The following is a 25,626-nucleotide window of genomic DNA, read 5'->3' on the forward strand; positions in this document are numbered from 1 at the left end:
CTTGCCCTAAGGAAAAACCTTCATTTCTCCATTGGTTTCCTATAGTCTTCCACTGGTGCCCAGTATTTTTTTTGTTGTTGTGCTTTTTTGTTTTTTACCATTATAAAGTCATTAATTGAAATACATTTGATATGTTCAATACTACCATTACTTTTTTACTGTTTCTCAAATTTCCCTTCTTTGGCCAGTAGGAGCCTGCTTATATTGTCTTCTGACTCCTTTTGACATGATTGGTAATTGGTAATTTTTTTTTCTATTTGGTATTACAAGATCATCCAGGTTTATCCTATACAGGTTCTTCTGGAGACCTGGAATCGGCCATTTCTTTGGGGACTTGTGATTCTTCCTAGTGGGAAATCTGGGTGCCAGGGGCCATTTTTTGCTACTGTGCTTTTCTGGATGCTGGTGATATGACAAATAACTATAGCAAACATTCTTAATTATGATGATGTTTAATAGGAAAAGACAGACCACAAAAAGTAAAATATATATTAGATTATATATATATAATTATAGTAAATCCCATGAAAAACAACAAAATGGGGGGGGAGAAGAGGCTTACAAGTGCTCCTAATATCTGTTCACTAATTTGAAAGAAGAGGGTGAAAAATACAGGTGTCTGTAATGGTATTTTAGCAGGCACTGGGAACAACTAGTACAAAGATCCTAGGGTAAACCATCAACATCCAACATTGAAAAACAAGTACATGGAAAGTAATCCCTGGAAAGATTTTTGTGTTTTGTTCAAAGGTATGATGGTTTCTGGCTCACACAATCATTGAATGAATGATTCTATTTAAAGTCTTTTTAAAAGTTGGTGATAATCTTGTCACTTTGTTCTGAATGGGTAACTTCTCCTAACTATTAACTTGGTAATCATGAAACAAAAAAAGTTATTGTAATATTGGTAACATTAAAATCTACTAAGACCTTAAGTTTAAGGTGTGCAGCTGGAGTATTTTGTGTCCTTAGTAACAATTTTAATATAATGTTCATTAGTGTTTTACCTATGAGCATACAAGGGGTCAAATCAGACTGTCAACTTGAATGATCCCATTATATTGGGAGCACAGCCTCCTTGCCCATGTTTTATTCTCATTATTACTTAGTTTCTGCACTTTAAGCAAATTGTATATGAATACAAAGGAGAAACTATATTCTTGGTTTCTGGAAAGTGACTACCTCTATAAATTGGGTGACTTTGGCTATAGAAGTGTCCCCAGTGTGAAGACAGGCCAGATGGGGCCTATGAGCACTGGCATAGGAAGCCCTTCTGTGTGTCATCTACAAGCCTAGATGGGAATCCAGTAGCTGCATCTGCTGTGTAAAGGAAAAATCCCATGGGGATTTGGGATGGACGTTCCCTCATTGAAATTTCACTGCTAAGACCTGATTTTGTGGCAAGTGGAAAAGTTACTGCAGCTTCTCTAATACCCTGAGCAGAACTGTCATGGATCACCCATAGGCCTTGGCTCTCTTGCATGTGGTTGGTTCCATAATATTTGGTTTATAATATTCCTGCCTTCCTTTGATGGGGGCAGCCATACAGTATTATGAAATACACAGGGGGTTTGATTGCCTGTCTGCAGACTCATCTGCTCCCTATGTGGCCTAGAATTTTCCCTTGAACTTTCAGTCTGGTTTCTCCTCACTGAGGTCAGGGTCAAACCTACCTCATTTTGTTGTTGAAAGGTTTAATAAAATGATGAAAATGACAAAGTGCCACATAAATGGAAAGAGAGACTCCTTATCATGAATATCGCCAGTCTTTGATTAATTCATTCATGCATTAAATCATATCTTTGATTCATTCATCACCACTCATTATATAATGATTGTGTCCCTGTTGTGTGCTGGGCACTGTTCTCAGTGCTGAGAATACAGCACTGACCAGGCCAATTTGAAATTTCTATGTTCAAGGAGCTTATGCTCAGATGGGGCACTGCACAATAGTCTATGAATATATGAAATAATCCCACAAGTTTGAGGACTCTCAGAACAAATAAAGTAGGGTGAGGATGAAGAGAGGCCAGGTCAGTTGGTCATGGAAGGCTTCTCTAAAGAGAAGTTGGAGCAGAGTTGGAGTGTAGAAGTAAGGGAGTGACACAAGGAACTTTCTGAAGGAAGAGTGTTTCGGGAAGAAAAAGTAGCAAATATAGACTCATAAAGTATAGGGTTACTGAGTAAAATACATGATACTGAATGATATCTGAATTTCAGGTAAACATTTATTTTTTTAGCTGTAAATATGTGATAAATACTGCTTAAGACACTAAAAAAAGCAGTTTATCTGAAATTCTAATTTAGTTATACCTCTTTCATTTCCGCACCCTAGATCTGGCAACTCTTCTGAAATAGAATGAGACTCACATGCTTTTGGATTTAGAAGAAGGTTCTGGAATGTAGGGCAGGGTGGGCAAGGCAGGCAATGAAGGACTGAGGTCAGATTCCATAAAATCTTGTTATAAAATCTGAGTGCAAGGAGAAGTCACTGAAGGATTTGAATTAGGGGAGAATGTGATATGGTCTGGGCTCTGAAATGATAACTATGACTGCGCAGAACAGATGGTGGGGGTGAGAGCTGCAAGCAGGGAGTTGTCTTGCCCGGGCAAGTACTTCCCCAGAGTAGGAGCCTGGTGAACTCTTATCAAAGGACTTAGAAGATTTAGACAGTATAATATTAAAGACTGGGCTATGCTTATGGGACTGTAGGAAACAAGTGTGGTATCTGTGCATATGGCATAGTGATTAAGCTCACCAGGACTCTGGCTGGGGACAAACAGTGCTTCAGTCCTCAACTGTGGGTCCCCTCTGTGCTGTGTCTTCTCTGGCATCAGAGAATTAGCATGATAAATGACCTTTCCCAGAGCATTGTCTGAAGACCAAATGAGGCCTGTGTAGAGCGCTTATCCTGGTGTTTGGCTCCTGGTATGCTGTACCTTTTGATCTAATCCATTGTCTCGCCACTCCCCATGTACAACCATTTCTAACAAGCAATTCGATCAAAATAGTCATCAGCTCAGGTATTTGGTGCAGAGGACCACTCTAGATAGCCGAATCGTGCACACTTGATGACATCATTTCCTGTTTGTATATCCTTTTTGGAACTTTAGAAAGGAAATGGGTAGAGGGTGGAGTGGTGTAGGGGAAAAAAAAACTTAGAAATGTGATTGCAGAATTGAGATTACCAGAAGGGGAGAGAGAAGTGAGGAGCAAAGAGGGGCCCAGCAGTCTTTGGTGGACGATTATGGGTTTGGTGGTGGTTGTGGTGTGGTAACAGTCATCCGAAGAGATGTGAACCTTTGTCTTTCAATCATACAAAGTGTTGTATACCAAAGTTACCTCAATAAAAAATAATGCAGTTTTTTTAAAAGATGTCTATAATTTTGGAAAGAGTATATATTTCTACTGCTGATGGGCAAACTTACAAAAGAAAGCTAGTTTGATTTTGAATCAGACAAATGTTTTGGATTTTTTTTAAGTTGTTCCTTACTAGTAAATCTTCCAACATAAAGAAATCAACCTAATGAAAGGTTTACATTTTTTTCTATGGGAAAAAAAACCTTTATGTCAGTGATCCATTAGAGCTAAGCATTTTACATTAATCATGAGAGAGGAGGCCATTAACAGCATGATTATGATTCAAAAAAGAATAGAATATTGCTGCAGAGTTTAACTATTTATACCTAAGTATATGCATGTATTAAATCTCCTACTACTAATTTTTGCTGTCGTTTTATTACTTCTTTCCCCCTTTAAATTCCAACTAGAATTATGTAAGTGTAGACCAACTGGCAGGTGTTTTGTTTTGTTTTGTTTTTAAACATAATCAATTATCCTTCCCATATTATGTTGGTAGTAAAACTCACCCTCTTGAGCTCTGTTGCAATTCACATCACTCATGATTAAGCTGCAGATCTTTCTCAGGTCAGAGAAGTTCAGATCATGGGGAGGAGAAAAATTAAATTGATTCTTTTTATGTTTTACCATTCAAGAAGAGTGATTTGTAGGCCCCTCTCTCTGGAATTTGCATTAAAGTTCTAAAGTTCTAACCTGGCTGGTCATCTTCTCGTTTTGCTGCCTTTCATTTTATGGCCTAAGCTAGTTCACTGAAAAGATTAGTTCCTATTGAAGGAGTTTTCCCTTCAAATCGAAGGTTATTAGTTCTGCTTCTCTATTGATTGATGGGTGTGTGTTGCCATGAACTCAGATGGTTTTCAATTCTTAGACTTAGTGTGCTCATTTCTGGATTATTTCAACAATACCTGTCTCGTCCCTGCCAGAGGGTTTAAGACAGAACTTGCCAGCTCTCAAGAGTTGGGCAGGAGTGTGGAATTTGTGTCCAGGGCCTGCACAGAGGGCAAATATAAAATCCTGTGTCAGAGACAGAACAAGGTAAAGTGTACCCAAGGCAGTGGGCAAAGGAAGGCAACCACAGACAGGAAAAGGGCAGTTGGGTTCTGAAAGCCAGCAGAGATAGCAAGAAGATTTGAAATAGACATGTCACCACATCAAGAAGGCAGTGGACTTATCCAAGTTTGTGGGATCCTATACCAGGGATGGTAAAGTCCTTAAAGGATCTTGGATAGATCAAGTAGAAAACCAAGTAAGGGATTAGGAGGTGGGTTATTAGCCTTAAGCAAAATTTTCCCCAAGTGTTATTGATGATTCTCTTATTTAGGAAAATGTTGCTCATTTGAGGCCTGTTTTTTTTAGTACACAGAGTTATTTCCAGTGCTGGCTTTTTCCCATCCTGGTGATCCTCTGAGGTTTCAGAAAGCCAGGGCGTTTTAACCCCCCTATTCCCATGGAGTAATTGGTTTATGTATAATTTAATTATTTGTTAGCCAGTTATCCTATCACTGTGAATAAACAAGTCTCAGAAAACCTACCCTCCTAATTCTGTCAAGATGTTCATAATTGATTTTTCCTCCATTGCAAATGAATATGTAATGAAGATTTGTTGCTAAAAGTTAAAATAGACAACATTTTCCACACTTTCAGGGATGCCCTTGAAGTCTACAAAGTATTATCCAGTGATTTTGAGTAAAGAGACCTGAGATAGATGATCAGTCTCAAAGAGAAATAAAGTCTTTAGTATTCTGTAGGGAAGTCATATTTTAGAAAAATCACCTTGGACTCTATTTTCATCTGAATTTTTGAAGATTCTTGTTAGGGTATTGGAGAGGGAAATATATTCGCCTTTATCAACATCTCGTCTTACTAATGTCTCTCCTTTTGGTAGATTTACTTTATCTATAGTCAGTCTCATTTCATCTTTTCCTATTATGTTATTCATGGGGAAATTCTTTATTCTGATAAGTTACCCTGTACACTTATCTATTTAATGTGAGGTTGACTTCAAAGCTGTACACTGCTCATCCTTATCATTTTTGTGTGGGGTTGAAGGTCTCACAGTCAGATAGGCAATCCATTTGAAGCCTTTGTGTTATAAATCTGCTTCATAGCAGTGTTTTACTGAGCCAATTTACAGAACTTTAATTTGAATTATATGCTTTAATCCAGCCTAAGAATACAAGGTATTCACGTGTCCATTGCTGCTGGTACCAACTGAGCCTTCATTGACATGCAGGCTTCTTTTCTGCTCGTTTCCCCTCTTTTTTCTCATTAGTGGTGTTTCAGATACTGCTTTTCACAGTGATATTGCTGTAAGGTCTCACTAATTAATTAGACTTGGGCGTCCAAAACAAGTCAGTTTCTTTCTCTCGCTCTAAACAAGTAGAACAATTTCAGCTTTCCTTATGGGGAATCATTTTAAGTCTATGAAGTCATTCACAAATATGGTAAAGTCTAATTTTTTTCCACAAGGAGTAAGGGAGGGTATTGCACTTTCCCTATCTGGAGAGTCTACCCCCCTGAGCTTTGTTGCCTGTGTTTATTGCTTTCAGAAACTGCAGTCGCTGATGGCTTTATGTATATCTACCAGAATGTTTTGGAGAAGGGGCTGGCCCAGAATAAAAATCCCCTTGCATTAAGAGTACAGCCATACCTTACTTTATTGTGCGTTACTTTTCACAGCAGTATTCCTCATTTTTTTTGTTGTTATAACTTAAGAATTTGTGGTAACTCTACATCCAACAAGTTTGTTGGCACCATTTTTCCAACAGCATGTGCTCACTTCATGTCTCCTTGCCAATTTAAAGTAGATACACTGTTTTGTTGTTTAAAGACATAATGCTATTGCATACAATAGATCATAGTGTAAACAGAATGTTTATAGGTACTGGGAAAACAGAAACTGCGTGTGAAGTGGTTTTAGTGCACCATTGACTTCATTGCTGTGATCTGGAACCGAACGCTCAATAATGTCTTTGAGGTGTGCCTGATATTGTAGATTCTGAGACTGCTGCGTTTCTTTGAAAACTCATCCACAGTGAGAGAAAAATTTGTCTTGCTTGACTCTATTCTTCTAATTCCAGAGACTGGAATTAGCCTGTCTTTGCCTTCTGTCTTTGCCTTCTCAGCAGCCCTCCAGTGATGCCCCCCACCCTCTTGCTGTGTTCATTTTATAGGCCCACCGAAAAATTATTTAAAAAATTCAATAACTGTGTAATTAAAAAAATTCAGAAGTCAATAAAATTATAAAAAATTCAATCTTTAATAATCTCACTATGTATTAGTAGTGGATTATGTAAACTCTTGGGATTAATGACCATTTTGAACCCCCCCCATAAAAGAAATCTACACATTAGTATTATTCAATGCATTTTTCATCTTTCCTTTACTAGAAATTATGAATTTGCCTAATTTCCTTTGACAACCATTATGGAAGCCAACCCTTGAAAATCTAGTACTTTTTCCTTCTCTTTTCTCCTCCCCCTAACTCGCAACTCATGTGCATTGACAGAACAATCCATCCTCCAGAATTACTTTCACAGATCACTATGTTTTCTTTTCCCTTCCATCTCTTTCTCTAGTAGGTTTAACCACCTTTCTTTTTGGGATAGTGGGAAACGAACAGCCAGAAAATGAAGAAAAACTTTAATCAGTTAGCCTTAAACTTGCATTTCTAATTTGAGATAAATAATTGAGTTTTGTGGCTTAAATGCTATACTGTTTCCTTTCCAGACATACCACCGTCATCACAAATCATCCCAGTCCTTTTACTAGCGACAGAGGCGCCTTTACGCTCTTACTTCCCTATGGCAATCTTCACGTCTTTTAACTTTCTGCCGTAGGACCCCCGCTCCTTCTGAGGTAGCGTACTAAGATTAAATGATAAGGCATCGGTCCCTAAAAGGTATTTTAAGGGTAGATGTAATGCGTAGTTGAGTCTTCCATGGGACCACTAATGACTGTGAGAGAGCACCTGTCTCTGTCTAGATGCTGGCTAAAAGCATGGCGTCTGACTAATAATAACAACTCACTTAAGTATAGGGCTCATTGTGTGCCAGTAACTGTGCTAAGTGCTTTGCCCGTACATTAATTCATTTACAGATGAGCTAGCATACTTAGTGTCTCTGATTTATATTTTCAAGGTTGAAAATTGGTGTCCTCGTTTACCTTGGAGAATAAAAAATCCCTATGAAGAAGCGGATCATAATTCTTTGGTAAGTGCTCTTGGAAACTTCATACTATTTTTGTGATTTGGGTCTGATGCCAAGTGATGCATGCATGTGGAATCTTCTGAAATGTCAGCTATTATCTGAAATAGTGGTAAACTAATAAACTTCTACCCACAGTCCTGTGGAAATCTAGATGACCAAATTAGTCAACCAGATAAAACCCAGCCACCCAGTAATTCCCTGAGGGTTGCTAAGTGATAGGCTGCTAATATCAGTAAGATCTGACGCCAGACTAGTACACACTCAGTGATATAATGAGAGTGTTGTTTGTAAATAATGTTCATACCTGTGGAATTGCTTAGATACAAGTCCCTGGAATTAATGAAGGAGTGAGAATCTCTCAGGGATCAGGAGAGATGGCAAGGAGATGATGTTGGAGCTGAATTTAAAATGATGAGTGAGGGGCCTCCGTGGTGGCGCAAGGGGTTAAGCACCACATTGTGAAGCAATCCACAGCCTCTGCAGCACAAGTTAGAGTTCGATCCCCAGCCGGCCAGGGAGCAACCCACATGGCATGCAGACCTCTCCTGCCACACCCACTGCTCCCCTTAGCAGTGTATTTTGTCAGTCTGCCTGTTCTGCTCCCCACTCTGGCTCTGGTGAATCCTCTCACCCTCCCACGCTTCTGACTATACCCAGTGCTTGTATAAATAAATACATGTCTTTAAAAATAAATTAATTAATAAAGTTAATTAAAATAAATTAATAAATAAATTAAAATAAAAAAATTTTTAAAGGGGCACTGAGGAGGATTTGACCCAAGAGTTGGACCCCATGCTTTAGAACATGAGAATCTTGTGAAATTGTTGAGTCGGAGAGGGACAGGAGCAGATGAACATTTAGAATGAACTATGGTTACGACTGCAGTGTGAATTCAGGATGTCTCAGATGTTACATGAAATAAATACAAGCAATATTATTCTGTTATCAGTCACTGATTATATCCAGCTATATTAGAACAATGATCTTCCTAGATTTTAAGTTATTCTAGTTTAGATTTTATTCAGCTGTGGTAGGAAAATGGTACTCCTTGCTTTTAAATTCCATAACTTATACTGAATTTTTTTGTTGTTTGAACTGGGAAAAACTAGAAGGGCACATTGGTTTTTCTACTTGACTTTGTGGACAGAATGAGACTTTATGGTAGTCCACACAATACTAGATAGCCTTTTGAGAACTGACCTGAGTTTTTCCAGGAGTCTGCTGCCTTGCAGTAAATTAAAAGGCAATACATTTGGGTGCAGAAAAATTCAAGGTACATCAAGCATACTCATTATAAAAAAAAAAGCATTTTAGCACAGCTCAGTAATTTGCAGTGACTCTTTCACCTTTCTCAATTTTTAATTTTTAAATGATGCCCCTTAAAGCAGCTCAGCCAGGATCTTTGCTTCAATTTACAATCTTGGGACCTTAAAGAGAAACTGTGCGGCAGACCAGACTCACTTTTGAAGCTTTGAATTTAATTGACTATTGCTTAAGTTTTCAAATGTCACGTCACAAAATCCATTGTGCTTTCTGACTTTTTATCTTCTCATTTTTATTAAATTTTTGTTTCTAGGCAGAAATTCGTACGGATTTTAATATTCTCCATGGTATGATGAAAAAGCATGAAGAATTCCGGTGGATGAGACTACGGATCCGACGAATGGCTGATGCTTGGATCCAAGCAATCAAGTCCCTGGCAGAAAAGCAGAATCTTGAAAAGAGAAAAAGGAAGAAAGTGAGTTTCTGATTAATTCAGTTCAGTTAGGTGCCAGATTTCTTTGAAAATCTGGTTTTGATTGGAAACAAGACTAAGAGAAGTGTCATGTCTCAAATGATGTTTCCTTAGGGTGATTCTGCACAGGATCCTGTACTGCCATTTTTGTGTTTTCCTTTCTCCAGTTACAGCAGTCTTACTTAGCAAGGACTGACACACATGTTTTTTAGGTGAAGCTAAGCAGAATATTTGCCTGCAAGGCTTTCCTATGAGCCATCGGACCATTTCTCTCAGTGTTTATCCCATTCTTCTCAGACAATGTAGCCCCCTTTCTTTACCTGAATAGAACCTTTGAGAATTTTCTGTTAATATCTTGAGAATTTTTATATTTTTGATACTCATCAATTTTGGGGCTGATATGGCTGTTGAGTTACATTGCTGCTCTGTTTGATGCTTTTGCTTATGTTCCTAAGAGACATACTATAAGCTAAATTTGAGCAAGGTTATTTCAAGTTCATGAGAAGATGCATGGAAAAATGTCTATAATATCCCTCAGCATGAAAGATCTTATACCCTATTAAGTAGAGATAAAGTGGCCATAGCTTTATATTTAATGTTCTGATGAAGAACAACAGAACAAAGTAAACCATCTGTTCCCCTAGCTAAGAGTAAATTAAAAAGAGCTTGGTATCCCTGATTTACTAATTTGATATCATCATAAAAGAAAATACAGATACATTTGTAAATCCCCAGCTCACAGCTTGATATATCAAAGTTGCTTAGATCCCTGAATTGATAAGACAATACCAAACTTTATGGCACCAAATAGTCCTGTATTAAAGAAATCCATGTAGGCTATAAAAAAAAAATTATAGTAATCTCCAGGATATGGTGTTAGGTGAAGAACTGTTAGCTGAAGGATAGTGAACATTATTTTTTAAAGGAAGAGAAATTTATCTATTTATATACTTACATATATACATATATATGTATATTATGTAACAAAATAACCATAATACATGTTTCTTGCTCTTATTTTAAAAAACACACAGATAAACCTTAAAATTTTAAGTATAGGAGGTGGATAGTGGTCATGGTTGCAGGTAATCTGAATATACTTTGAGCGAACGAACTGTACTCATAAAAATGATTAAAATGGTTAAGTTGAAAAGGTACAGGGATTGCATGGAGGTAACATGTAAAGAAACTCAACTTCTCTGAATACCTTACTTTTTAGATTTGACCCTGGAATCACTTTACACAAGTAAAAAGCAAATTTTAATAACAAAAATTCACACAAAAATAAAGCAAGTGAACTGACTACATATTCAGTTTTGCTATAAGCACATGGAGAAGGATACTCAGTAACTTTAGGACACAGTAAGTTCATTTTTCTGATGGGATATCACACAGAACAAAACTGCAAAAATGTCTTAAAATGTTAGTCATGTACTAGGTGGTAGTGTTGATACTCTCTGGAGTATCATTGTGTGTGTTGGAATAAAGCAGATGAGAAATTAATTATTTTGGTGTCTTTGAGAACAAGGATTTTCAGTCCGGGAGAGAAGAAACAGCAAATGTAAAATGGATAATGTTATATATAACTATAACCCTGAATTCGAATTGTAAAAACCAGTATGAACTCATGATTTGTTTCATTCTTGAGGAAAAACTAAATTTTCTGGCCATGTCCATTGAAAAGACCTACTCACAGTGATAAATTAGAGTATTCTAAACACTAGACTTGAATCTCTAAATATGTAGGAGGTTCTTAGAAAAATGGCTGATTCGAATCTGATACAGAAGTTATACATAATGAGCTTGGAACACCTTGTTATACCGAGAGCAAAGAAGGTTTTGGGTCAAAAGAACTTAGAAGCCAACTTCAGATGCCTCCCATTGACCAAAATGGGACAGCTTGATAACCAATATGGATAATAACTATGATATTTTGAAGCACATAACATGTACTAATATAGATGATTTTATGATGATTTTTTAAAGACCTTATTGTTCATCAATAAGATAATTAGTTTTTGTGAAAACTGATAATCAGATATTCTCCAGGCTTTTTCTACCTAAACTGAACCTCAGGGTAAGGGTAACCATGTAGTTAATAAGTTACTTTCTCTTTATAAAAAGTAGCCTAGCTGATGAATACAGGAAAAAAAGATGGGTTATTCACATTTGCCACCCCTAATGCATTAATGCACTGAGTGATCTCCAGTAGCTACTGACAACACAAAATAGACACACAGATTGAAGTACACAGCACAACCTCCAATGTAGCTTTGCCAAAAAAAATCTAATATGAATTTCACCCCGTTTGTAGATCTGATTACTAATTTACCATAAATACAAGGGAAAAAAAAAATCTGTTTCACAATCAGTAAATTTCAAAGTGGATATAGACCCTTGTTTCTTTGACAAACTGTAAGCCCCCACTCCTCAAAAAAGGGCAATCATGAACCAGTATAAATTAAACCAAAGAGATATGAGGCAGATCTAATTTATGTACTTTATTTGACTTCTGATGTGAACAACTGTACTTGAAAACAATAAGGGACAGTTGAAGAAGTGTAAACACTAACTGGATATTGAATGATATTAAAAATTTAATTGATATTTTATAAGTGATGGTGATGTTCTGGTTTTTTTAAGTGAAGGTTTCTTTTAGAGATACATGGTGAAATATTTATAGATGAAAGAAGAAAATACGATATCTAGCATTTGTTTCAAAATAACAAGTAGGGATTATAGGGGTTTAGAGAAAATTACCTTAAAAAAGATTTGTCATGAGTTGGCAATTGTCAAAGTTACTTGATGAATACATTGGGATTGATTATATTGTCAGTTCTAATTTTGTATGTTCATGAATTTTTTTTCCCATGTCAAAAAGTTAAATATCTGGAAAATCCCCAATATTTGTTAAATGATATGTTTTTCTTATGACTTCCTCTTTTAATCTGATTTTTAAATTTTATTCTGCTTTATAAAGGCAGGATCTGCCCGTATCGCATGCTCATAGCCAAAACAGGGCAGTAATGACCGTATTTCTCTCAATCAACAGTGAAGAATCATTTCTTTCCTTTCTTTCTACCTTCTAGAAAAACGACTTATCCACCTTGAGGTTATATTAGAATGTAAACATGACTTTAGAATTGGTTGATGACTTTTTGGTGTGTTACTGTGGAGTTTGTACATGGCTCACTGGGAATCAGTCTATGTTTCTTCTTTTTTTTTTTTTCAGGTCCTTGTTCACTTGGGACTCCTGACTAAGGAATCTGGATTTAAGATTGCAGAGACAGCTTTCAGTGGTGGCCCTCTTGGTGAATTAGTTCAGTGGAGTGATTTAATTACATCTCTGTATTTACTGGGCCATGACATTAGGATTTCAGCTTCACTGGCTGAGCTCAAGGAGTAAGGAGATTACTTTTCAATTTTAAAATCAGAATACAAAAAAGAAATTGTAAACTCTTAAAGCCCTCTATTAGTGTGTAATTTCTTGCGGAGGAAAATGAAAGTGATAATTCACTAAACAGAAGATAAGAAGATTATTTTCAGGAGCTAAATACATACACTGTGAAAAGGATATGTTTTCATTGTAGCTGCAAGCTCCAGAGGCTTCATAAATGAATGCCAGAAAATTCAAACTAAGGAGCTTATTCTTTGCTATTACAGGTGCTTCCAACATCTGCAGCACAAAACATTATTGACTTCCCTAATTCCCTGTCTCTTGCTGAAATTCATACCATTCCCTACTCAACATCAAGCTTTTGCAATCTTAAAACAGGGCAGGTTCCTGTTTATAATTTAATTTGGATAAAATGAATTTCCTGAAAGCTCTGATCCAATCCTTTTTCAATTAGCCAACTTTCAACTCTGAATCTGTTAACTCTACCTGGGTTTTCTGTTTCACTAAAATTTGCTTCTGGCTCTACCCCCCTCCTAATCCTTTTTAGATTGACACAGCTGGCAAAGCAGGAATGCCTAAATTCCCTTTACTCCTTTGGATAATTGCCCAAGAGACTTTCTGCCCAACAGCCTAGTTACCATGTTGTAATATGTCAAATGTTCTAGAAGAAATACCTTGAATGAACATTCTAAAGATGGAGAAGTCACTTGTGTTAAGTTGGAGTCTGAAACCTGATTGGAGGAAGTGTTGTGATAAAAGTAGTAATAGCAGTATGATAATACCAGCTGTCACTGATGGATAGGTTTCCATATGCCTAAACCATGACACTGACTTCAGTTGCAAGAGTAGTATCAACTATTATGACACAATATTGGTGATAAGGAACAGCTGACACCTGTTGAATAGTTAATATGTACCAGATACTAAATGCATTACATATTTTATGTTACTTAGTTCTTAGGGCAAATGTGGAAGTAGGTGCTGTTGATCTCTGTATTGTAAAGATGAAACTGAAGTTCAAGCCCAAGATGAGTTTTCAGGTCACATGGAGAATACATAGGAGAACTAGGATTTGGGCTCTGTGTCTGTCTGACTTCAAAGCCTGTGTTCTTACCCACTGTACTATATTGCTTCTTTCAGATCTAGATAACATGAGGGCTGCTGAATCCTTACTCACCACCCTTGTCCCTTTAGCTTGCTGCCTCTTGTCAGCCCTACTCTTGTCTCCTTTGAAACACATTGGGTATATGACCAATGAAGTAGATGCTTTCATACATTCAGCAGTCATTCTTCCAGTGCTTTCTGTGGGCTAGTTCCTGATATGGGATACACAGAGGGGACCACATGTGGTCAAGGAGATGCCAATCTTTTGATAATTACAACTAATACATAATAATTATACTAATTACAATGTGATTAGTACTAATTGAGGTGTGGCTGCTAGAATGTAAGCACAAGGATTGCAGAAACTATTGAGTGTTGTCCATAACTACAGCTTATTATGCATGTAGAATAGTGCCTAGCACACAGTGAGTGTTCAACTCTTTACTGAAAAAAGGAAAAAAGGGATGATTCCCTGGATGGATGAATGGATAAATGCATGAATGGGTAGGTGGCTAAGCAAATGAAAGCACCAAGTACAGTTGCTCCCTAGGGAGGTCAGAGCAGCCATATTAGGAGTCTAGCAGTCAAAGACTTAATTTGGTGGTCAAGATGAAGTTACACTGTTCTTTAAACACTGATGACAAAGTCAGATGTATTTTATTGAAGAAGATAGTTGGGGAAGCAACTTATAACAGTAGATCCTGAACTTAGATGTACATTAGAATCCCTTAGGGGTCTTTATAGACTTCCAAAGCCCAGGTCATGTATCAGACTACTTAAATCACAACCTTTGGGGTTGACACAGATATCTTTTGATGTCTCCCAGGTAATCTCAATTTGCAGACAAATTTGGGAACCACTGAATAGTAGGGTGGGCCAGAAGTCAGCAGAGTATGGCTCCACAGACCAAATCCAGTCCTCTGCCTGTTTTTTGTTAATAAAGCTTCCTGGGAACACAGCCACACCCATTTCTAATGTATTGCTTATGACTGTTTTCATTCTACAATGACAGCATAGATAAGACAGAGAATGGTAGCCTGAAAAGATAGAAATAGTTACTATAGAGAACAAAAATTGAATTCTTGTGGGGAAAAAATAGGTTCTCCAGAGCCCAGCTTTTTCAGAAACCCAGAGAACAGAAAGATGTGTAAAGTGGTGGCAGTGGAGTCAAGACTCTCGTCTTCTGGACTAGGATGTCCATAATTTGGTGAAGGAATGTTAAATAGAATGCGAGCACCAGCAAGTGTCATCACTGATGACCCATGTCTGGGTGAATGGCATTTCTGTTCAGTTATTTATTCCCACATGTGAAGCTGGTGTATAGTGAAGTATGATGGCTTTGAGGACAAAGGCAGTGATGGATGGATGGATGGATGGATGGATGGATGGATGGATGGATGGATGGATGGATGGATGGATGGATGGATGGATGGTTGGATGAATGGGTGTGGAGATGGAAACCATAGTACCAGTTTTGATGTACAATTTGGTAGAAAGGGGAAATTTTGACCTAAGGAAAAAAAATCAGGAAATAGTACAAGACAGTATGTAAAGAAGTTTATACTGTAGAGACTGGAAATTGAAGACATTCAGGAGGTTAATAAGGGCTGAAGTAATAAGAACAGGCTCTGTGGGAGAATGCTGATAGTCAATGGGAAATCTGTACATGAGACACTTTTTTTTCAGCACCTTGTTTAGCCTCTGGAAGAATTTCTGAGAAGCTGGTATCATTTATGATTTTTTGTTTCTCGGGTATTTGTTGAGGATGAAGAAAGTTGCAGAGAGGTTAGTAATTTATCTAAAATCTCGTAGCTGCTATAGTAGGAACAGATTCAGACCTGTATCTCCCTGCCTTCAAAGGCTGTGTTTATACACCACCATGTGGGTTTGCAAGACTCAGAATAAGTTCTCTGAATGGGCCTTGATGGGTGGGCATAATTTGTATAGGTAGCAGATTGAGAACAGCTATGCCATCCTCTCTGATAAGGATTCTTAGGATGTTTATTTGGCTATTAAAGTTGCTGTGTGTAGTACATTGAAGTAAATGGTTTCTTTTCTCTTCTGCCCTTTCTCTAGAATAATGAAGAAGGTTGTAGGAAACCGATCAGGCTGCCCAACTGTAGGAGACAAAATTGTTGAGCTCATTTATATTGATATTGTAGGACTCGCTCAATTCAAGAAAACTCTTGGACCATCCTGGGTTCATTACCAGTAAGTACTGCATGCTGTTCTTAAGATTTTAGCACTTAAATTAAAAAAAAAAAAAAGTAAGGTTTATGTTGTTGTAGGTTGAAAAGCTTATCAAATGTTATTTTTTGAACCGTGTGGAGTATGTTTCTCGTTCCTAATTGAAATTCTGATTGTCTATGGTGAGTTTTTACTTTCAAGGGCTATTCATTATCTTCATTGATTTCTTTTAAGAATAGAAAACAAGGGCCCAGCCTCTTTTTTTTTTTAACCTCCTTAGTATTTCACATCCCTCTCAGTATGCCTACACCAATCTCATCTCTTTAATCAAGTAATGATTTTGATAAAATATGGACAGTGCCATTTCTTATATTTTCTAGGTTGAGATGATGACTCATTTCTCTCCCCCTTCCCCTCATCACAATTCTTATCATTTTTAGGAGATAAAGCTGGGAATAACGTCTGAATTCCTGGGCCTTGTGTTTTTTTCAATAAGCCTCATACTTAGTATTGAGTTCTGCCATCCGCCACATAAAGACAAAGCAAACTCTTCCTGTGAATGAACTTGACTAGGAAAGAACTGTAATAGGATCATTGTGTATCAAGAGAGAAGAAAAGAAAGGATAATAGTTTCCCAGTGAAACACCCATAGTTACCCATCCCCTCCTGGGTAAATGCCCAGCCAAACAGGGCTGGCCCAAAGCAGAGCCACTGAGGCTTCAAAGCATGCCACAAGTCTAAGGCACCTTATGGTGGGGAACCATGGAAAAGGGTAGCAGGGGCCAGGCAAAAAGGAAAGGAGCAAAATCAAGGTCCAAATCAAGGTAAAAGCTGCCATTGTCAGCCTCCTCACAGCTCCTCACCCACATCTCTTCCGAGTGTTTCTATAGCTCTTGACTTCATTCGTCTCTGTCCGTGTTCCCCAAATCCAAAGCCGAGAAGCAAGTATGACTTTTTCACATGTGTCTCTATTTTATATGTCTTCTCCATATCTCATCTGCAAGACTCTTCTCCCTCTCTTCTTCAGCTTCTCCTCCCCACTCAACTCTACCCTTCATTAGGCAGGGCAGGGAACATTCTCTTTATGGAGAGTAAACCCTGTAACAGTATGACTAGCGTGCATGAGCCTCTCTGTCCAGTCTTTCTGTTATGGAAGAATAACTCTTGCTCCTTTCCTGAGTGTGTCTTTAGAACCATGATTTAATATTTGAAATGATTTTATGTGGCACTAAATAGCACTGAATAATATCATGAAGTTTATTCTTTATTCTTTCATTCTCTCTGAAATTCTTTCATTCTCTCTGAAAAAGACTTTGTTTGATGTTGCGGTGTCTTCAATACTTATTTTAATACTTGCATTTGTTTCTAACGAAATGAAAGTAAGTCTCTGCCTTCAGTAGAATCTGATAATACTTTCAGAAGAAGAGTAAAATACATTCTTGGTTATCTTCTGTTTATTGCAGTTAATACCATATTTATGGCCTATAAAAGTTTCCAATGAAATTCAAAGGTAAATATATCTAAATAAGCATCAGATTTTATTTAGCAGTGTCAGTGAGACATGAACTTGTGTAAAAATTATGAAGTTAGTACCATCTATCAACTTATAGTATGTATTGGCCTGCAGTTTGACCTTCCTAAAAGTCTACACTGTAGATCTTTCAATTAGTACAACTTGGAAATTCTCCCAAGTATTTCTTTTTTATTGTTTTTAGTTATAGAGATCTTTTGATATGTCATTCTAATAACCAATAAGTGCACTCTTAGTGACCTGAGCTAATAATCATAAACTCTAATAATCATAAACTAATAATAATAATAATAAACTCTAGCCTGCAAGTTTAAGTCAGATTGGAAATCCTTTAGACATTTGAGAGAAATAAAAATTCAAAATATTGAGAATAGTCTCAGAAATACAGAGTGAGGGCAATGATCATTTTTAGTTGAATTTTCTTTTCAGTACCAATGATTTTCTCACTGGGCAGTGAAACTCTGGTGGACAAAGGAAAATGGTTGATTGAGACAAGACCATGCACTTTTCATTTGCTTTCGATATAGTTTTATAAAAAGGCAAAGAAAAATCTTGGCTTGGGCCGGAATCGCAGTGTCCCTTCTGCTTCAGTTATTTTCTGGTTTTTGGTTAGTATTTTGCTTGTAATCTTCATGAATCATAGGCCTTTGCATTTCGCATTCACTCTCAGTTATGTAGAAATACATTTTCTTCTTGGTTAAAAAGCAGTATAAGTAAACAAACATTTTTCTTTTTCGTTAGAGTGTTAGAAAAGAAAAGCAGAGCTGCTGTTTTCTGGCATTTTGAGAATGACAGGCATCTGATAAATGTACAAAAGGAACCAGGCATTACAGAAATCGCCAGACTTACATACCCCCTCCATTCAGAAGGCCTGTCTGGATGGAAAAATATTCTCAGCGGTAGTGTTTAGGTCAATTAAAAAGGATAATTTCATTATTAAAATGGTCACTGTTGATTGGTATTTGATTCTTGTCGAATAGAAAGGCTCCATCTCAGAGGGGGGTTTGGGACGAGTGTAATGTTTATTGCTTTTCCTTTCTTTGATAGATCATCTATGTTAGTAACATTGGCTAGCAGGAGGTCTGGAGGTACTTTAGCCCTTCAGCCTTTGTGGCATGCTGCTATGATTTCATCAAAGGATCAGGCGAAACTCTACAAAATTTCTTGCCCATTTCTTTCCCTTTCGCAGATTAGAAAATGTCAGGTCTTTCCGTATTCACCTTGGGTAATGTGACTATTGTGAATCCCATTACATGCAAAGTTATCCTATGATTTTTCATTTAAGAGCAAATCCTTAAATACTTTTGATCTTAGAAAAATCTTTGTAATTTCTGTCCAATTTGTGTAGGGACCCCCCCTCAAAATGTAAGTAAAGATTAATTAAAAACTATATAGGACTTGTACACTATGATGTATTGCAAAGCTTATCTCCGTTCTGCCTGATGGTAGGCATTTGCTGACCATTGAGGACACACAGGAGAGTGAGGTGTAGATAATGGAAGATAGTCCAGGTTTTGCATCATGCTTCAAATGAGAAAGTATGTCCTGACAAGGACTTGGTGAGCATCCATCTCTAATGGTGTGGCTTATAGCAAAGAGGCTTTTTCAGGAGTTATTTGGCACTGCTGCTGCATCCTTCTTAGGGGGAGGCCAGTTGCCTCGGGTAGCAAGGCAAATATCTTTCTAAGTTATCAGTCTGTGGCTGATGCTACAGACACATAAAAGATGTTAGTGGAATGGCATAGATATTAACAACACAGAGTTCCAGGGTACACAAATGTGGAAAGTGATCGAAGAAGGGAAACTAATGTTCAGCCTCCCCAGTGTCCTGCCTCTTTATAAAACAAATCTAGATAAGACTAAAAAAAATTAGGGCCTCTCTGGTGGCACAGGCGGTTGAGCACAGCACTGTGAGGATGTCGGCAGCCTCTGCAGTGCGGGTTCTATCCCCGCCTCCCTGAACAGTGACCTTCCACAGAACTGCCACTGTCATCCTTGCTGCTCTCTGGACATTGCCATCTTTCTCAGAAGAAAATATATTGGATTCAACCAGTTGGTTTTGTGTCTCATTTTAAAAGGAAAAAAAATAAGCTAAGAAATGAGATTATTTTATTAAGAAAAGGAATACTCTGGGCTATGCAAGAGTAGGCAAAGCAAGCTTCAGTCAGTTCCTTTGGTCCCAGCTTTCTTTTTCCTGCACTGTGCGCTGCTTTTTCTGCCTGCCATTGACTGCCAGCTAAAGACACGTTCTGGCTGACACTGTGAAAATCGTCACTGTGATGATGGCGAGTTTCTGGTGGCCCCGCCCTCCTCCTTCCCCTTTGCTTTCTCTCCCCTTCCTTATCTGGATAGATAAGGCGGTGGTCTCTGATGAGAAAAATCATCACACTAAAATGGCGATTGACTATTGCTCTTCCTGGAAAATCCAATTGGGTGTTTGCATTTTTTTTTTCTGAATTGCACATTGATGTGAAAGTAAAAAGCTGAAAAAATGACTTCATAGTAATGGGGAAAGGAAGAAATAAACTGAATCAGGATACCAAGGTCATTGCTGTCATCTGATTCTAAAATGTGGTCTTTTACCTTTGTTTTTATGCTTATTGGTCCAATAAAGGAACTTAGAAGCATTAATACATAGCAACAGAATGTAGTGTTGTTTCTACCGTGGAGTCATGAGGTAACTGTACATCAGTGTTTGGGGAATTGGTGATGTAATGAATGTAACCAAAATGAGTCGATACTCTTGTTGGTGTGATTCTTTTCTAATTATTAGTCATTCTTTGTGTACACTAAGGCAGTGGTCAGCACGCCTTTTCTTTCAAGGGCCAGATGGTAAATATTTAATGCTTTTCAGGCCATTTGGTGTGTTTTGCAGCTACTGCATTTCATTGTTTCTATGTGAAAGCAGCTATAGCCTATGTGCACACAGCTGGGTGAGCCTGTGTTCAAGTAAGATTGTTAGTTTTGAATTCTGATCATTGAATTTCATATAATTTTATGTAAAGACTATTTCACAAAATATTCTCCTTTTTTACCATTTAAAACATAAAGACTTATTCTTAGCTCATAGGCCTGACAAAAATGGAAGTAAACCAGATTTGGGTAGATTCACCCTATTCTAAGGCTTTGGTAGAACAGTCAATGACACACTTTTCATTTCAATTCTTTAGGCTCTGGGAGAAGGTAATAATGTTGTTACTATATTACATAGATATAACCACTGCCTATTGAATGAGAGTCTTAAGTCTTATCTGCTCTCACATAATCATTCTAGTTGATAAAAATGTTGCATGGTTGTTGAAAGTGACAGGCTTGCCATGTGCTTTAAGTGGGATAAGACCTCCATTTTAGTCCCTTAGGTTGAGGTAACAAATTACCTTACATCATTCTTCCTTTTTGTACAACGTATGCTTTCTCCTCTCAAGTGTAGTCTGCCTAAAATTCCCACCACCAATTCACCCCTGCACCATCACCATATTCCCTTGTGCTCTTCCTCCCCTGTTTTGATTCCTCTCCCTCCCCATCCCCTGCAGAATGTCTGATTTATAGTTGCCTGTTAATTTTGTTTATTTGTCATAATTATTTTTTCCTGATCCCTTATTTGGTTTCCCTATATTCTTTCTATAAGTTAAACCATCTTATATCTTTCTTTTTCTTTCTGGCTTATTTCACTGATTATAATCCTTCCAGCTCCATCCATGTTGCTGTGAATGGCATGAGTTTATCTTTTTTGATAGCTGAGTAATATTCCAATGTGTATATATACGACATCTTCTTGATCCAGTCATCTATTTGTGGGCATTTGGGTTATTCCATATCTTACCTATTGTAAATAGTACCGCAATAAGCATAGGGGTGTAGGTATCATTTTGAATTAATGTTTTCATGTTCTTTGGGTAGACCACAATGGAAAGCTGTGGGGAGGTTCCTCAAACTACTAAAAATGGAGCTTCCATATGACCCAGCAATTCCACTCCGAGGAATGTACCCAAAGAACATCATACATTTATTGCTCACAGTTTTGGAATCTGGAAATCCCAGCTCAGGGTTTCAGCCGGTCTGGGTAATGTCTCTCTTCTAGGCCACAGACTTCTAGTTGTAGCCTCATAAACAGAAGGAGCTAGGGAGCTCTGTTGAATCTTTTATATCAGGGCACCAGTTCCATTCTGGGGACTACCCAAATGATCTAATCACCCCCCAAAAGTCCCATCTGTTAATACCATCACCTTTGGAGTTGAGCATTCAGCATATGAATTTCAGGATCATCATCAACATCAAGGTTATAGCAACCTGTAAAAATGGTAGTTCTTTTCCTCCTCAGCAACTGTCTGTTAGGCACCTGGCTAGAGGTGCAGCAGTGAGCATGGGAGTCTGCAGTTCCAGCTTATATGGAACTGTGTTTCACTGGTATTTGATTAGTCTTCCTTGATTAGTCAAATTATCTGAAGCAAATTTTGTCTCTTGTGTGATGACTCCAGCTGACAAGCCACATGGGAGCCACATGGGAGATGTTTGTTATACAAGGTATTCTAAAGATCTCGCAATACCACCCATTATTATAGCATTGTTTTATTTTTATTTATATATCTTTTTAAGATTTATTTTATTTATACAAGAACTGGGGTACAGGTCAGAGGCATGGGAGGTTGAGAGCATTCACCAGAGACAGAGCAGGGAACAGAACAGGCAGACAGACCAAAGACACTGCTGAGGGGAGCAGCGGGTGAGACAGGAGAGGTCTGCCACGCCATGTTGGTTTTTCCCTGGCTGGCTGGGAATCTAACTCATGCTGGAGAGGCTGTGGACAGCTTCACAGCCTGGCACTCATCCCGTTGTGCCACTGGGGAGGCCCACCCAGTAGCATTATTATTGAAAAGGATTTGTCCATTTTTGGAAGTCCCTGTGGAGGGGTTAGAGCTTTTACTCTGTGAGCTTTGGGGCCAAAGGTTATAGTTTTACCCACAAAACTTCTCTCTTTCAGGTGTATGCTCCGAGTCCTAGATTCATTTGGCACCGAGCCAGAGTTTAACCACGCTAACTATGCCCAGTCAAAAGGCCACAAGACCCCCTGGGGCAAATGGAATCTGAACCCACAGCAATTCTATACCATGTTCCGTGAGTATATTCATGTTTCTCCTCTACTTTCCAAAAATGCCACCACGGAGAGAGTTAGGAAGGAAAATTAGGTGGGTTGTGAGCCTGTGGGCCCTTAGCTGCAGTGCTATGTGCCATTAAACCTTGCCCTTGCGAGGAACTGAGTTTTTTTTTTTTCCCCAATTGGGATTAAAAGGTCATGTGATCATTTTGTGAAATGCCTTAAAAATGTTCTGGAGGAAAAATGCTCAATATGTAGTATCTCTAGAAGCCTTTTGGGAAAGGAATTTGGGTAGACTTTGGATTGGCTGGCACTAAATACTAAATGTGCTCCTGCCACCCAGATGCTGTTTAGGATCCACTGGATTGTTGATGAGGAATGAGGTCTTGCACATCCATACAGTTTCCAACATTAAGTCTCAATTATCTCAGCATTGAACTTTGTAAAGAAAAAGTTGAACTTTTTTAAATGGAACTATTTAAAATCATACTTTATTGACCATTTATTATGGTCATTAATAATTAAATCTTACCTTGTTGACAGTAGCAGTCATTGTTGACAATAGCAGTGACTATTTTATGACATGACATACAAAGTGATACAGTGGACACACTAAAAGATGATGTGCTAACTGGCCTCAAGTAGTTTCTTAGCATTTTTCTGTTTCTATATTGTGCTTTCCCCATATCCATCACTTATCACTGTTATCAGTTTACCTGCTGTTAGTGTCATTACACTTATAATTAGCTGAGGACTGTGTCACCATATATCAAATTTTATAACACTTGTGCCAAAAATAAACTTATATTTTAAGTCAATAGACGTTGGTGATGAGGTAAAGTCCTCTTCTGGAAGTGAAAGATCCCATAGGTTATACAGTTCATTTTGATGCTCAGAGTGGAGAATTCCCATTTTCCTAAATCATCAGAAATGTAAATCTAGAGGTTTCCATTTAATATCTGATATCTGAGGTATGATTCTCTTTCCTTTACTGAATTAAGACCCACTAGACTCCTGCTGCACCTTAACCTGTATAGCTACCCCTCCCGCTGCATGCAGCCACCAGAAGATGTCCCTTTTGTCAAGTTCACTAAATGTCAGAGCAAGCACATTAGACTAATCCTTGGGTTGTGAAGGGTAGTTCAAAATGGTTACCATAGGTAAGGGACTGATTCTAAAACTCGCCTTGCATTTAAATGTCCATAGTTCAGAGAGATTAATGAGAAGTACTGTATGCATTGTAAACATGATTATTATTTTCCCTCGACTTTTATTGTCCTACTATTGCAGCCAGCCCCTGGGGTACAGTTCAAGGGACAGGCTAATACAGGGCATGTTGGGTGACAGATGCCTGATCACCTTGATGAAGTACAGTTAGAGTTGGCTCTTGGTTTGATTTTGCTGTGTAACTTTGAGGGATTGTGATGAATGGTCCAAAATAGGCTCAGAAGTGATCTCTGTGATATGTCAAATGAAGTAAAATGTTAGCTGGGCCCAAAATGGCAACAACTGGCTAAAAGACATGGTGTATGCATGCCTTCCACCAGATGGTATTTGCCTGTTTCAAGGCAGTCAAAACAGGAGGCTTTTCCTGAACATAGAAAGTTCTCTTAGAATGTCAGAATTTAGATTCCTAATAAACATAATCTTGTTTCCATGGATGGAAAAATTTAGCAATGTTGATTGAGTGAATTGAAAGAAATTCACTGCCTTAAATGTGCCTAAGGATGAAAGTATGAATTATTGGGTTGTCAGAAAAGTCATGACCTAGTTTTTCTATGTTTATAAGCAAAAATGTGTCATGACTTTTCCAACAACCCAATAATTCCTGCTAACCTGGAAAGGGGATAAACTTCCTGACTTAGAATTCAGCAGGAATTGGGTGGGATCGGGGAGGGGCTGTAAATTGATACATTTGAGTGTCTTAAACAACTTTTATGGCAAAACAACATTAATAAATAACACTATAAGCAAATTCTATCACTGAACATTATTAGCACTAATATGGCATCCTAAGATTAACAAGAAAAATTTGCACTCTCCAGCAATAAAATGGGCAAAAACCATTAGCAGTTGCTAAGAAAAAGAAATATATTGCCTGCAACACATAAAAACATATTAGCCCCACTCAGTAATAGAAATTTATTTTAAAACTGCACCAAGATACATGTCCCAAGTATCAGGTTAGCAAGAACCCAAAAGTTTGCTTGAGGAGGAATATGTGTCTATGTTTGTGATTTTGCTTGTGAATTCAAAAGAAATAATGTAAGAATAAATAAATGAATAAATATTATTGTCTCTGCACAAGGGATGTGCGGAGTCAGGGATAGATACTAGATGTTAGAAGCCTCTTATTTTGACATTGGAACTATGTAACACTGTTTCATAACACTTAAATAGAAAAGTGAAAAATAAGAACACATTGACTAAAAATTGAAAACAGGTTGAAAAAAGTGGAACAATTCTAATGATACCAGGTTGGTGTTTATCTCTCACCAATAACTATTTCTGCTAACTTTAAAACAGTCTTTGGACCATACACTCATGATGGGAAATACTTTTATTGAAACCATTACAAGTATACCAATGGAAACAAGATGTCAGTGTACAAGGAAGGAGGAACACTTAAAGAATTTAAGTCAAGACTATGTAATCTTCAGCTTGGATAGGAAATATCAACATGAATTTATTTCATTTCTTAAAAAGAAAATGTTTCCTTTCTATGCACTTTGAAAAACATCAAAAGTAAAAACAACACAGTAGCAATGAGTATCCTTAGCACTGGGGTTGAGATTCCCTGAATAGCTTTCCCACAAAAAAGGAACCTCCTGCTAGGTATTGATCTCCAACAAAAGCAATCAGTTATTAAAGGAATAAACAGGGTTTACTGGGAAACAAACCCCCAGAAGAATAGGCAGACGAGTAGGTTTGTAGTGAGATCCATGTGCATGTGCCCTGATTCTCACCCCACACTAACCTGTATAACCTCTGGCAGACCACTTCCTAAGC

The 25,626-nt window shown here is 37.8% G+C and overlaps 1 protein-coding gene across 10 annotated transcripts in view; it reads left to right on the top strand.

Moving 5' to 3' along the window:
- MGAT5 (alpha-1,6-mannosylglycoprotein 6-beta-N-acetylglucosaminyltransferase) overlaps positions 1-25,626 on the top strand; it is a 320,132-nt gene that overhangs the window by 193,101 nt on the left and 101,405 nt on the right. For all 10 annotated transcript variants that reach the window (XM_054699673.1, XM_054699675.1, XM_054699671.1 and 7 more), the window contains 5 exons: positions 7,500-7,571; positions 9,145-9,306; positions 12,536-12,705; positions 15,881-16,015; positions 22,504-22,637. In XM_054699673.1, coding sequence (XP_054555648.1) covers positions 7,500-7,571; positions 9,145-9,306; positions 12,536-12,705; positions 15,881-16,015; positions 22,504-22,637 — 673 coding nt within the window. The remainder of the gene's footprint in view (positions 1-7,499; positions 7,572-9,144; positions 9,307-12,535; positions 12,706-15,880; positions 16,016-22,503; positions 22,638-25,626) is intronic.

This window comes from Talpa occidentalis, unplaced genomic scaffold, assembly GCF_014898055.3.
Source record: "Talpa occidentalis isolate TD23 unplaced genomic scaffold, MPIMG_talOcc4v2.1 talOcc4.3, whole genome shotgun sequence".
In the NCBI taxonomy this organism is placed as follows: Eukaryota; Metazoa; Chordata; class Mammalia; order Eulipotyphla; family Talpidae; genus Talpa; species Talpa occidentalis.